Source organism: Hypanus sabinus, chromosome 19 (genome assembly GCF_030144855.1).
Source record: "Hypanus sabinus isolate sHypSab1 chromosome 19, sHypSab1.hap1, whole genome shotgun sequence".
NCBI classification, from domain to species: Eukaryota; Metazoa; Chordata; class Chondrichthyes; order Myliobatiformes; family Dasyatidae; genus Hypanus; species Hypanus sabinus.
Window position 1 is genome coordinate 36,505,072 of NC_082724.1, and position 12,842 is coordinate 36,517,913.

General features: G+C 37.0%; 1 protein-coding gene across 8 annotated transcripts in view; it reads right to left on the reverse strand.

The window, feature by feature from the left end:
* Nucleotides 1–12,842, reverse strand: part of foxp1b (forkhead box P1b) — a 524,891-nt gene that overhangs the window by 74,044 nt on the left and 438,005 nt on the right. For all 8 annotated transcript variants that reach the window (XM_059944321.1, XM_059944319.1, XM_059944324.1 and 5 more), the window contains 2 exons: nucleotides 10,271–10,427; nucleotides 8,088–8,283 (listed from right to left, as the gene is read on the reverse strand). In XM_059944321.1, coding sequence (XP_059800304.1) covers nucleotides 8,088–8,283; nucleotides 10,271–10,427 — 353 coding nt within the window. The remainder of the gene's footprint in view (nucleotides 1–8,087; nucleotides 8,284–10,270; nucleotides 10,428–12,842) is intronic.

Consider the following 12,842-nt stretch of genomic DNA (forward strand, 5'->3'; position numbering starts at 1 on the left):
GCACAGCAATGCCCCTGGTCTGATTCAGAGCTCTGCTAATATACGTATGGAGTTTTCACATTCTCCCTGTGACTCCATGGGCTTCCTGTGGGTGCTTCAGTTTCCTACCACACCCAAACAATGGCAGTTGGATTAATTATCTACAGCAAATTATGCCTAGTGCTACCAAGGTAACACCAAAGAACTGATGGTGCAAGAGGAAGTTGGAAGAACACACACCAGTCCTCACTGAGCGGTCGATGGTGGAAATGGTGAGCAGCTTTAAGTTCCTGAGCCCAATACATTGATGCAATCATGATGGAGGCACACCAGCAGCTCTACTGCATTAGGAGTTTGTATGTCAACAGACTCTTGCAAATTTGTGCAGATATACAGTGGACAGCATCCTGACTGGTTGCATCATAGCCTGGTATGGAGGCACAATGCACCAGACTGCAAGAGACTCGGCTAGCTCCATCACAGTGCATCCCTCCCCTGCAACTGAGGACATCTTCAACAGGGGGAGCCTCAGGAAGGCAGCAGTCATTATTAAAGTCTCTCACCATCTAACACATGTCCTTTTCTTGTTACTACTATCACGTGTCAAATGGTTGTTGTGATGTATCTAGTTCGGTAGTGTAAGTGGGTAGTGGTCATTATTCTCGCTCTCGGCTTCCAATTCCTTTGGACTTCACCGGTGAGTCTGAGAGGAGGATCTTGACAACTGGGATTCCCAAGATCTCTGTACCTTCCGCCCAGGCATGTGTCCTGGAGAGGCCACTCCAGTGAATAATTTCCATTGTCCTTCAAGACAGACAGATGAGATCATCATCATCACCATCAGGGGGGAGGCACAGGAGCCTGAAGACCCACAGTCAGTGGTTCAGAAACAGCTTCTTCTCTCCTTCATCAGATTTCTGAATGGTCAATGAACTCATGAACACTACTTCTTTATTCTTTTCTCTTTGCAGAATTTATTTTGTAATTTATCGTAATTTTACATCTTTGCACTAATGCCACAAAATAAATTTCATGTAATACAGTGATTCTAAAACCGGATTCTGACTCACCTAGAATCAATTCTGCCTGAGACACTCTAAAACCATCTGTAGAGTTTATCACTGAGAATTAGCAGCTCTGCTCCAGCAACACTGAAGCCATTTGAGGTGATATGTGTAGGAGACCAGACATTGGCATCAAACTAGAATTGCATTCTGACTCCTATTGGAATTCATTTACCCCACCTGAGTACATTGTGAACACTAGCCCTCTATCCAACACAACTATCAGCAGGACATATACTGTAAATGCATGTCTGTGCATTTCACATCAAAGTGAAACAAATTCATTTTCATTTCAACATAGGAAATAATTTCAACCTATCAAATCTTTTCTCTTCCTATTTCCCATTAGTTTCCCCTCCCCCAGATTCTACCCCTCAGCTATACTTGCAGTGGGAAAACAATCTACTAACCTACACATCTTTGAGATGTGGAAGGAAACTGGAAAATGGGGGCGGGGGCTACATGGACACAGTACGGATGTGCAGATTCTACACAGACAGCACCAGAGTTCAGCACGGAGTCTGAGATGTGGAACTCAGAGGAAGTAGCTCTGTTAACTGCACCACTGCGTTGCCCTTATGAGAGCCACTGAATCACAAAATTTCACAGCTGGCAGCTTGAGCTTTGCACTACCTTCTCGGTATTACAATGAAGTGTTTGCTCAGATTGTGTGGTCAAGTGCATTTTACTCTAAAACTTTTGGCTTAGAAGACAATGAGTTACATCGAGCCAAGACACACAGATCTTGAAGACAGCTCTTCAGCAAATTTTTCATGCTGCAATATTTTTCCATATGTTTAGTAACACAAAATGACGGAGCTATATCTTAATGATTTTGCTTTTTACATTTCCGAGGTGAAAGGAAAACGAGTAAATTTTCTGGAGGTATGCAACCATACAAAGTACCAATGAAGAACATCAAAAATTACTCTGTACCACTGGACAATTAAAGTTCTGCCCCTAAATCATAATTACTGATGAAAATATTTACTCTGACTCAGCTGGTAAGAGGGAGAAGCAACAACAGCAGGCATAGAAACAAAATTTGAACCTCCACAGTAGAAATAATGGTATGACAAGAATGAATCCCAGCTTAGATGTGTGTAGTGGTTTTAAGATTAAATACCTTTAAATGCTTCACTATGAAAATAAAAAATGAAATGGCTAATGAGAATGAAGATAAAAGGAATGACAGAAAGATGAAGCCCCTTGAATTTTATCCCTGAACCCCTACAACTTCTTTCTACAGAGGGACATGTGGAGGAGAACAGGTCCACAGCTGAACCTTCGGAGAAGCATGTTTTACAGTGAAATTGAGAAATAAACATTGCAGATACACAGATGCTAGAAATATGAAATAAAAAGTGTGAAATTGTAGCAAAAGACATATTATCAACCTGTGAAAGGCACCGTACTAAATGGTTAACACTAAGTGCTATAATTCTGTGATCTATAACATCAAGATGAAATGCACCTCAAAAATGTCTAGCAGCTGTTGAATCAGTATTTCTATTTTACTCAGAAAATACAAGCAAAGCAAAGGTGCAAAATAATTTTCTGTTAAACTTTATTTCCTACTGACAATACAATTTAAAATATAATAAATGTTTTTTTTTAAATCATGATAAATACAAGTTTGAAGCTATCGGACCAAATACTTATTTTTGCAGATTCAAATTGTGGCAGTTTTTTAAAAATCAGTTCTCAACTAATGGAAGTGCAGTATTTGTCAATTTGAAATTATGATTTAGACAAATTACAAAAAGACTTAGAAGGAGAAAAACATATCAATTTCCCTTCCATGCCTGTGCACTATACTGCTGCAGCATTTAACAAATTTAATTAGAAACCTTACATTGTTTGGAAAACTAACATAACGAACCTTATTTGGAAATATATAGTTAACATAATAGGAACAAAAGACATTGGAACACACAAAGGGAAATAAATATTAAAAATGAAAATCAAAATGAACAGACACATTCATCCTGTTTATTCAGAACAGGAGTGCAATGGTTAAACATTTTTGTCTGCATGTTGTACACTGACCAATCCACCTGCAGGCACAAATCCAATGCCCTTTGCAGAGTGGGACAGACTGCCATATGGACTCAGACAGCTTACAATCTGTACAACTTTGGACTACAAGTGCCTAGGGGTCTGTCCTATATTAGCACCACCTGTGCTATCAAATCTCTTAGATAGACTGAACTGGCCATCATGGTCTCAAGAACATATTTCATAAATTCAACTAGGTCAAACGCACATGAAGAGCAGGCTGACTTCAGCTAAAACAAATTTACTCTGATTTTCCAACTGAAACTGCATTATTCTGACAAAACAAAATATATTCTAGATGCAGATAAAGCTGTACCAGAAGTATTTAATTGAAGGTGTTGTAACAGCTTTTCTACAAAATATATAATTACTTTTAGATATATTGCATAACAAGCCATAACTGCAGTGCAATCAAAAACTGCTGAAGCATTCACAAAAGTAGTCAACCATGCTTTTTTCAGGAGAATCATTTATAAATGACAATTACACATTAAGAACACATATTATGATTTAGTAAATAGAACTGCAAGCAGGCAGCTATTAAACTCTTTATACAATATTTTGTCTTTCAAATAAAATTGGTATAAATAGGAATGCCATTAAGAATATTTCAAGTGATCTTCAGTGCTTTGGATAGATACTTGGAAGCAAAATATTTACAGACACATGCAAAGACAGTAAGAAAACAGTAAAGGGATTCCACCTTAAAAAGACAAACATAATCAAAATGTGGCGAATCATCTACTCCCGTGCTGTCTCATTCCTCGATTGTTAAAATGATTTCCAATTCAAAAATATTTCAATATTTACATCACATTACTATAAACGGACAAACAGGAAAAAATAATGCATGTTTCATACAAATTTGTAGTATGTAAAAGTATGAAATGTAAATTTTTCATAAACCCTGCTAATATCAAGCTAAGTGGAGTGTAACATATATGCATAAATTTTGATCAGCTTGAAAACTCATTGTAAAAAGGCAATATTTAACCTCTGAGGAAAAAAATGCAAAAGATCCACTTTAATCTTATCTCTTCCTCTATGCTGTATCTTCCTGGCTCCTCCTAGTAATATTACATGTGTACATTTCTTATTTTTCTATTCACTATTCTTATTTCAACAGCTGTTGTGATCATGCAGCAGCTTTGTTCAGTCAACAGTAATATACTATAAAAATCACCCACCAATGCTATTCTGGTATGCTCAAGAGAATAACTTTACAGTGTTTTACCTTCTCTAAAACTACAATAATAATAAAAACGTGTAGTGATTTTTTGATAAAAACTGTAAAATTTTAATGTAATCTGTTTTAAGCTCTACTGGTGCCTTTTCAATATCAACCAGTCATGTAATTAGCTACATTTAAAGGTAAATGAATTGAACAACAACCATCATTTACTGCACAAATGATGCAGAAACACTATTCCCTCTCCCCTCGAGTTTTTTTTTAAAAATAACATCAGTGGATTAATATCTTCACACCACAATATGGATGTTGGTCTTTACCAACAATCTTCATCAAAACTGCTTTTTCCTCCCATACACTCAAGGGTTTTACCCTGAATGATTTAATTAGAAATTTCCTTGTGTAAGACAAATTAAAGAGGAGAGTAGGAGTGTTGTGCCAAATCAGATTATTTATTTCCTTAACAGATTGCTGCTACTCCAAAGCCCAGAGCTGATGTTGATGATGCTGGGTGGAATATGGAACAAGAACAGCCATATCTGCTCATTCCATACAGAACAAAAGTTCTTTTTGTATGAACATTTCTTCTAATAGTGTGTCAGTAACACCTTTAAGACTCTTAAGAAAGTTGCCCTTACTGAAAGTGGCATAAAACAGTCTGTCCATTGACACAATTTTAGACCATGGAGGTTTCTTTCATTTATAATGGAACTAGGCACTATAACTATCTGTGGAAAGTTTCAAGTGTCATGTGAAATCTGGTCAGGCACCATAACGCCTGACAAGACTGCAACTAAAGCCTTAAATGCATCTGTGGGCACCCTTCCTCAGATATTTTTGTGTACTACTTATGGGCAAGGCTGTAACTTAATCACATTGAGCAAATGGAGAGCATACACCAATTATGTACAAAGAAAAACACATCTAGCATAGCACTTCTTTTCTGCAATGAACATTACAAGATTTAACCCCATCTTGTCAAGAGAATTAGTTCTTTTGAACCTGACATTCTGGGGTCAGAACCCCTTGAATTATATTTTTAAGTAAAATTAATAAAAAACCAGATCTCATTTTTTAAAGGTAGATTACTTCAGTAAACTGGAAGGTAGGGAGTGCAACTATTTTTCAATGCGGACTAAACAAAATTGGGAGATTCCAGGATAAGTAGCCTAATACCAATTTTCAGGGGGAAAAAAGTTTTAACTAGAAGAGGGCACAAAATTAATTTATTCAGAGAAAAAAAAGTACTAGTTTATGTGAAAAAAATTACCTCTCTAAGCAAATTTGACTTTTTCTGAAGTCAAAAAGATGGAAGAATCTGTTGAATGTTACATACTTAGATTTCCAGAAGGCATTTCATAACACACCTGCAGTTTCACAAAAAAGGACCAGTGAAGTTGTGTACTGAACATTGGTTTAATGACCGAAAAGTAGCCTGATTTTAGCCTGATATAACAAGATGTTATAATGGATTGTTACTGGGTCCTTGGCCATTACGATCTCCATTAGTGGCTTAAATGGATAGAACAAATGCAGTGTGCCCGAATTTCCTGACATTATATATCTAGGTAGGAAAATGAGCTCAATGAGCTCAGAAGGATGTAGAGTCTCAATGGAATACAGACACAGGATAAGAAAGTACATTGGTGTGTGACAGATGGAGGGTGAAGTGTACAAATGTGACATTCAATTGACAAGTAAAACAGTAACAGAATAATTTAAATGGTTAGAAATGATTACATTTTAGTATGGAGAGAGGACTTAATGCTCAACACAAATTCAGAAGAACAATAAGCAATGGGAAAACGGCAAATCAGCCTTTATTACCAAGGGTGTAAAGTACAAATGCAAAGATATCTTGCTGTATTTGGTAAGCTGTGCTGTTTGGGTCTCCAAAATCAAGAATAGACACAAATACTTTGGCTGCTTTGATTGATGAATACATTCAATACTGATGGATTTTGACTGGGGCTTTAATGCAAAGCGGAGCATAGAAATGTTCCGTGGTATCTCATAATACTTAACTGGAGTGCAGTTCTGCAATTTTTGTACCTCCACATTTCACTGTGCTTTGAGGCCTGCTTCTGTCTGACTTAAAAGTGGACCTGCCTGAACAGGGTTCTGTTGTTGGGGTTAACAAAGGAAATCCTTTAAGAATATATTTAAAGGAACCTCAATTTGGCCCACTACCCCTACTAGCTCACATTCTATCATATCCCTTCCAACTACCAAACTCCACCATGATTAAGTTCCCTCATAGGAAACTTGCACAAAAAGGTTAGGTCCCGTGTGATCCACAGCAAATTCGACCCAAAGTTAGCTTGGCAACAGAAGAATTAGAGTAATGGTAGTGGGCTGTGACAAGGGATCAATGATGTTTCCAATAAGTATGACAAATGGATGTGGATGTAGGCAACACCATCATCAAGTAGGCAGAAGACGTGAAGATTGGTGGAGTTGTTGACAGTGTTGGCAGTGTATAATGCTAAAGGGTAATATTGTTGCTCATTGATGAAATGGGCTGAGAAATAGCAGTGCAGTTTAATCCCAATAATGTGTGGTGACACATTTTGGTACTAATAATGAGGTTAGAGCATACACCATGAATGATAAGGTTCTAGGAATTTTTTTTAAGGACAGCGAGACCTTAGCATACAAGTCCAACGTTTCTTGAAGGCGGCAGTGCAGGTAGATAATGTGATTAAGGTGGCTTATGGGATAGTTTTCTTCATTAGTTGGGGGCTTGAATACAAGAGCAGGGAGGTTATGCTCCAATTGATCAGACCTCGGCTGAAGGACTATATACAGTTCTATGACAGAGGAAGGATATGATAGTACTAGAGAGAGTGGACTTCTTTCCCAAGCTCCCCTGCTACCCCAGCAGACACAGGTGCTTTTCTGTGTGCACTCCATGAACACAGAAACTACCATGTATTTGCAGGATCTTATTCTCTGGAGTAAGAAACTGAAACACCATATACCTTGGTAAGTAGGTATGAAAAATCTGCTTTGGCCATTTGAAAAAAAAAGCAGTGAGCTTTCTTCACTGTCCCAGATAACACTCTCTCAAGCACCATCACCAAAAAGGATTTTGTGTGATCACTTAAACATTTATGATTTCTGGGACTTTGTTGTACTCAAATTGGCTAAATTGTTTGTCTACAAGACAACAGTCAATATAACCAAGATGATCCATCATTTGTACTGCACTTTAGGATATCCTAAGGAAATTATGTAACTGAATTTTCAATACATTAAATTCAGCTATATAATACAAGCTCTTTCAACTGTAAGTATGTAAAACCTGCTCAGCAGGAGTTCAGAACATTATACTGCACTTCATCTTAAATGAATTGTGAATCTTTATCATGACAATTACCAAGCATCAGACCTCTGCGATACCTTTTGCAAACTATGGTATATTCTGACAGAAAATGAAGTATTAGTAGAAGTTGCAATGGAGATGGGGGTAGGAGTCATGTTCTTACTGCAGAACTCTCTGCACTAAACAGAACAGCAACAGAACTATGCACTCTTTGTCCTGAACATTATGTTGTGCAGAATCCCATTAACATTGCATGGCTACTTACCCACACAATTCTTCAGAGAGCTCAATTTTTCATGGTAAAAAAGAAATATTAGAAGGATAATCAGGCATCGTAACACACATATTAGGCTATGATAAATGGATGGCAATACCACCAGTCAAACAAGTGAGGGTAATAAAAGGACTTAGAAGATAAAAACAAATTAGCTGGATCAGTGGTGGACATTAAATAGTGTCTATGTTAGCCTACCATTCCCTTTTTGGAGTGTGACCCGTAGACTGTCCATTCATCAGCGTTGCTGGTAGTGAGGTCTTAGGTGGTGCTGCCGTGGAACAAATTGAGCTAGTGGAAAGGTCTAGACTGCCATTTTTGGTTACACTTTCTTCCATTGTGTGAGCTCCAGTCACATCTTTCCAGAGCTGCTGCAGTTCTGTTGGAGTCATGCCTGTGTCAAACAGCAATAGCCCACATTGTATAATTAGGTCCATGAACAGTAGACTTGTCCTTTCCCACATACTAATTAAAAAAAAACAAAGTATATGTAAACAAGGTCTGATGTTAATTAGACAAATCTTAAATATATTCCGAGGCACTGCAATACTTTTAACACGACAGAGTGCAACCCACTGTATGTTCGGTTGGTGTTGATAATTAAAAGTAAATTCTTCAGATGTTTGCAATAATTGATCTATTCATTTTACTACAGATTGCAACATAATGACTGCTCTGCATATTCATCCTTCTTTTGAAAGCAGAGCACTTAAACTTACCATTGCTGATATTTTGCAATACATTAATGGCAAATACATTCATCTTTAAATATAAAAGCATAATTGAAAATAATGTGCTGTAAATGTAACCAATTCATTTGCACCATATTCAAAGGTCTTTTATAATTTTACTACAAAATTAGAATATTATGTCAGTAATTATTTTTTAATCACCTGTCTTTATCATTAAAATTTTATTTCATTCAAAAACCAATGTGGAAAGTTGAAAGCGGAAAGCAAAAATCCTGTGGTTCTAACTATATTTTAATTACAAATCACAATTAAATATTCAAGCACTTTAGATCAGTGAGAATACTTGGTCAGAATCTAATTTATTACTTCCATTTTAGGTGCAAGGATTGGATAATAATCTGAAAATGATCAGCCAAAATATCTTTACTTTACTAAACTACTGCTAAAAATTTTAATTATGGTAGCATTGGAGAGTGTAGGTCTAAAAGGCAATAGACTCCAGAGAGTCTAAGTGGTTAAGAAGTGTGAAATGAGACTGATAGGATTTTTACATGTTCTGGGCAGATAGTTTGCATATCAAAGAATAGTAAATTATAGTAGGACAGTAGAACAATCTTCTCAGTATTAGCTGAGCAATAACAACTAGAAAATCAAGCAGGAGGAAGGTCACAACATAGATTTTCCTATTTCTTTACACTGAGCTTTCATTTCCAAACATGATAATACTAGAAATATTAATTTCTCACAAATGTGCTGAACAGGATTGCTTGTGAGTTAACAATTATAAGCAAAATTGACCTTAACGCCACTATTTGCATGGTTAAAACAAAGGAGAATAAGCATGCCTGCTCATAACATGCTTTTGTGTAAAAGGAAAGTAGATTGTCACACTTTATCTTTAATCAGATTAGCATGAAAAGGATCTTCCATGATGGATTTTACCCAAGATTTATTCATTTAATTTTAAACACATACCCTACTGTTCCTCATTATAAAAAAATGGACACTACTTTGAAAAATGTATGTTGTTGAAAAACGTGATTGATTACTGCTCATAGAACTCAATTTCCCAATCCCAGGTAGTACTGGTTGAAAGACAAACATAGTTGCTCAACCTTTTTCGTCCTTGTACCTCTATACCCAGGTGGCTATGTTCAAGCAAGCATAAAGTTGATTTAAGGTTCATAATGACATCAGTTTTGGACTATTATCACAGTGATAAAAAATTGCTTTGAATTTCTGCCTGCCCAAACCCTCAATTGCATTCCAAAGAACCTGTGTTCCACTGGGACAAATGTCACTACTATTAGTTTACTGCATCACTAGAACTACACCTCTGAAGCCACTCTCTGTAGGTTCTTTGGTCAATGGCTTGCAGATAGACACCCTTAGGCTTTAAACATGCTCCTTAAACACCACAGGAACAGCTAGCTATAACATACAACTATTCAAATCAATCAATGACATGGCTGCTGAATTACCTAAGGGCGTCCCTGATGTGTTGCTGTACAGATTACACTTCACGCATCGTCACATTCATAGCTTTCATATTATACGCTGGTGTGCCCTGTCACTGCTCAATTGCCCTCTCCTGAACAACTTAACTGCTGCAGATTTTGCAGTTCCCATTTGCTGAGCCCAACTCAGAAGGCAGTTTTAAAAGGGCCCATCTCCAGTCCTGACACTTACCTTGTCCTAATGTCTGCAGAGAGAGAGCTGGCTGGCCAGACTGTACTGGAAGCAAGCCATGACGCTGCATTGTCATGATGTGCTGTTGTTGAAGCTGCTGCACCTGTAGAAGTTGCTGCTGTATGGCTAAATGGTGGGCTGCCAGCGGTTGCTGTTGCTAAAATTAAATAAAATTCAGAGATTCTGGATTAGAAAAAACATTGCATTATACTATTAATAATTGTTTATTTTCCCCTATTGAAGCTAACTGTAATTAAATTCAAACTGGAAGCACAGATGACCTTCCTTATAGAGTTGATCTAAGTATCACTTTATTCTTAGTGGCTCCAGTCAAAGCCAAGGATCTCAGCAGAAAGTTAAACATGTACTACTGAAAAGGTTGATTAAGTGAAATTGAAAATAACCACCTGAGAATACTCTGCATGATGACTTATTTCTGATTAATATAAATAAATTACAAAAACTTCTTCCACCTATTTTGATACACATAGATGGGGTTCACTAAACTAGCAACTATTTGATCTCTAAGCACGATTGCACGATGCCCCTTTCAATAAATGGAAAAAAAATGGAAAAATAAAAAGTTAATTTAATGATGTTAATCAGCCATGACAAAACATGAAATAACTTACTAAATCATTCATAGAAACAGCCTCTGCATTTTAATTGCAGACATTTATAATTTACCAAACAACTCTGGACTTGAATATTGGTATCCCAATACGTCACTCAGCTTGAAAAGGCCCTTATATTGATTGAGCACATATTCTCTTTACATTTGTCATTTTTACTTTTTGAATTATTGTTCTCCCTCACCATTGCTTTCACTAATTGATTTAACTATGCAATTGATTAAAACAAAACACTATAAATATGTATACAATATAGTAAATCTATACTTGTTTTCCATGCTATTTAAGAACACAGGCAACAATATTAGCACGATAATGTATGCAAAGTGCAATTAATAAAAGGCTGGTGATAAATTGTTGAATTATATTTACACATCTACTAACATTGTTCAAAGTTTATAAGCCTATAGTGTGAAATTGGACTGGAATGCTGTGTGCCATGGCAAAATTATCACAAGCAAAATCCGCTCAGAATCAATAGTAAATATACAAAGTCAATTGATTGAAGGCTAAAAGTTATAAATTACACAGCATAAATAATTCTCATCCTTTGCTAAAATCTAAATGAAAAATGCAACAAACATCCTTGTAGTTTCCATATGGTTTAATGTTTACTTTTCTATTTGCTTTTTACCCTCATGTCTCTTCCAGGTTCGATCACTGGACAATCAAGTTAGTATCATAATGCTCCAATCATTGATTTACATTTTCAATCCTTCCACTGCCTTTATTTACCTTTGATATTTGTGTTCTTCATCATTTCAGGACAATTTGCTCACATATATGATAAGCAATTCTGAGTGAAATTGAATGTGCCAAAATCTAAAATTATTTTTTTTTAGGTTTATCACACCATTTATCTGAGTGTTACATCCATTAGATTGTTGGAATTGGGCAAAACAATATGTAAGCACAGAGCAATGATGGTTAGCACAAAGAATCATGTTGAAACACAATCAGTGTAGTCCAGATGGGAGCTCACCCAACATCAGAGAGCTTTGTTGTGGATCAATGACTAATGCACACCAGACCTTCAAGGAACACTCCCCAAGACAGCCAAATGGCAATAATGTACATTACAGTTGCCAGGGAGGCAGCACCATGATATTCACAGGAAGTACTTGATGCACTATCAATAACTCCAGGAGACTGGAAGTGAACGACAGGCTTTTATTAACAGCGAAAAGGGAGCACATGTCGAAGACTGAGGGAGGAGCAGTGCCCCAATTGCCTTTATACAGGGGTCTGTGGGAGGAGCTACAGGAGCAGTCGGCAGAGGGGCATGTCCAGACAGGTACACATAGTTTACCACAGTACTGAAATTAAGTATTAGGGTTCAAGTTCAGTTTTTTTGTCATTCAACTGTACACCTGTATAGTGCAAACGACCAATGTGCACAATGAATATATAGCTCACGTACATAATGCATAAAGTAATATTACCACAAATAAATTAAGAAATAATAAGGTGTGTATATGAATCAAGGTAAAAAGCAAACTGTATAATGCTGCCAATGCTTCATATGTGATGAGACCATACGAGAAGATTCATATCTGGTGGCAGGGAATGCAGTAGTCATACGTCCTGGGGGAAGAAGCTGTTTCCCATCCTAACAGTTCTTGTCCTAATGCTAGCATACCTCCTGCATGATGGTAGGGAGTCAAAGGAATTGCTGGATGGGTGGGGTGGATCATTGACAATGGTCCCTCCCGTCAGATGATAGTAGGGAGGCCCCTCGTGTCTGGGGAAGGGTGAATTGAGAGGGGGTCAGGAAACCCAACAACACAGGAGAGAGTGGCCAAAATAATCTCTTTCTGAAAAGAGATCTGCTCCACAGAGTGCATCTGGTAGAAATTTTATGCTCTCACAATGTGCATGCAGAGCATTGAAAAAAAAATTCACACACACAATCACACCTTCCCCAACTCTATCAACCTCAA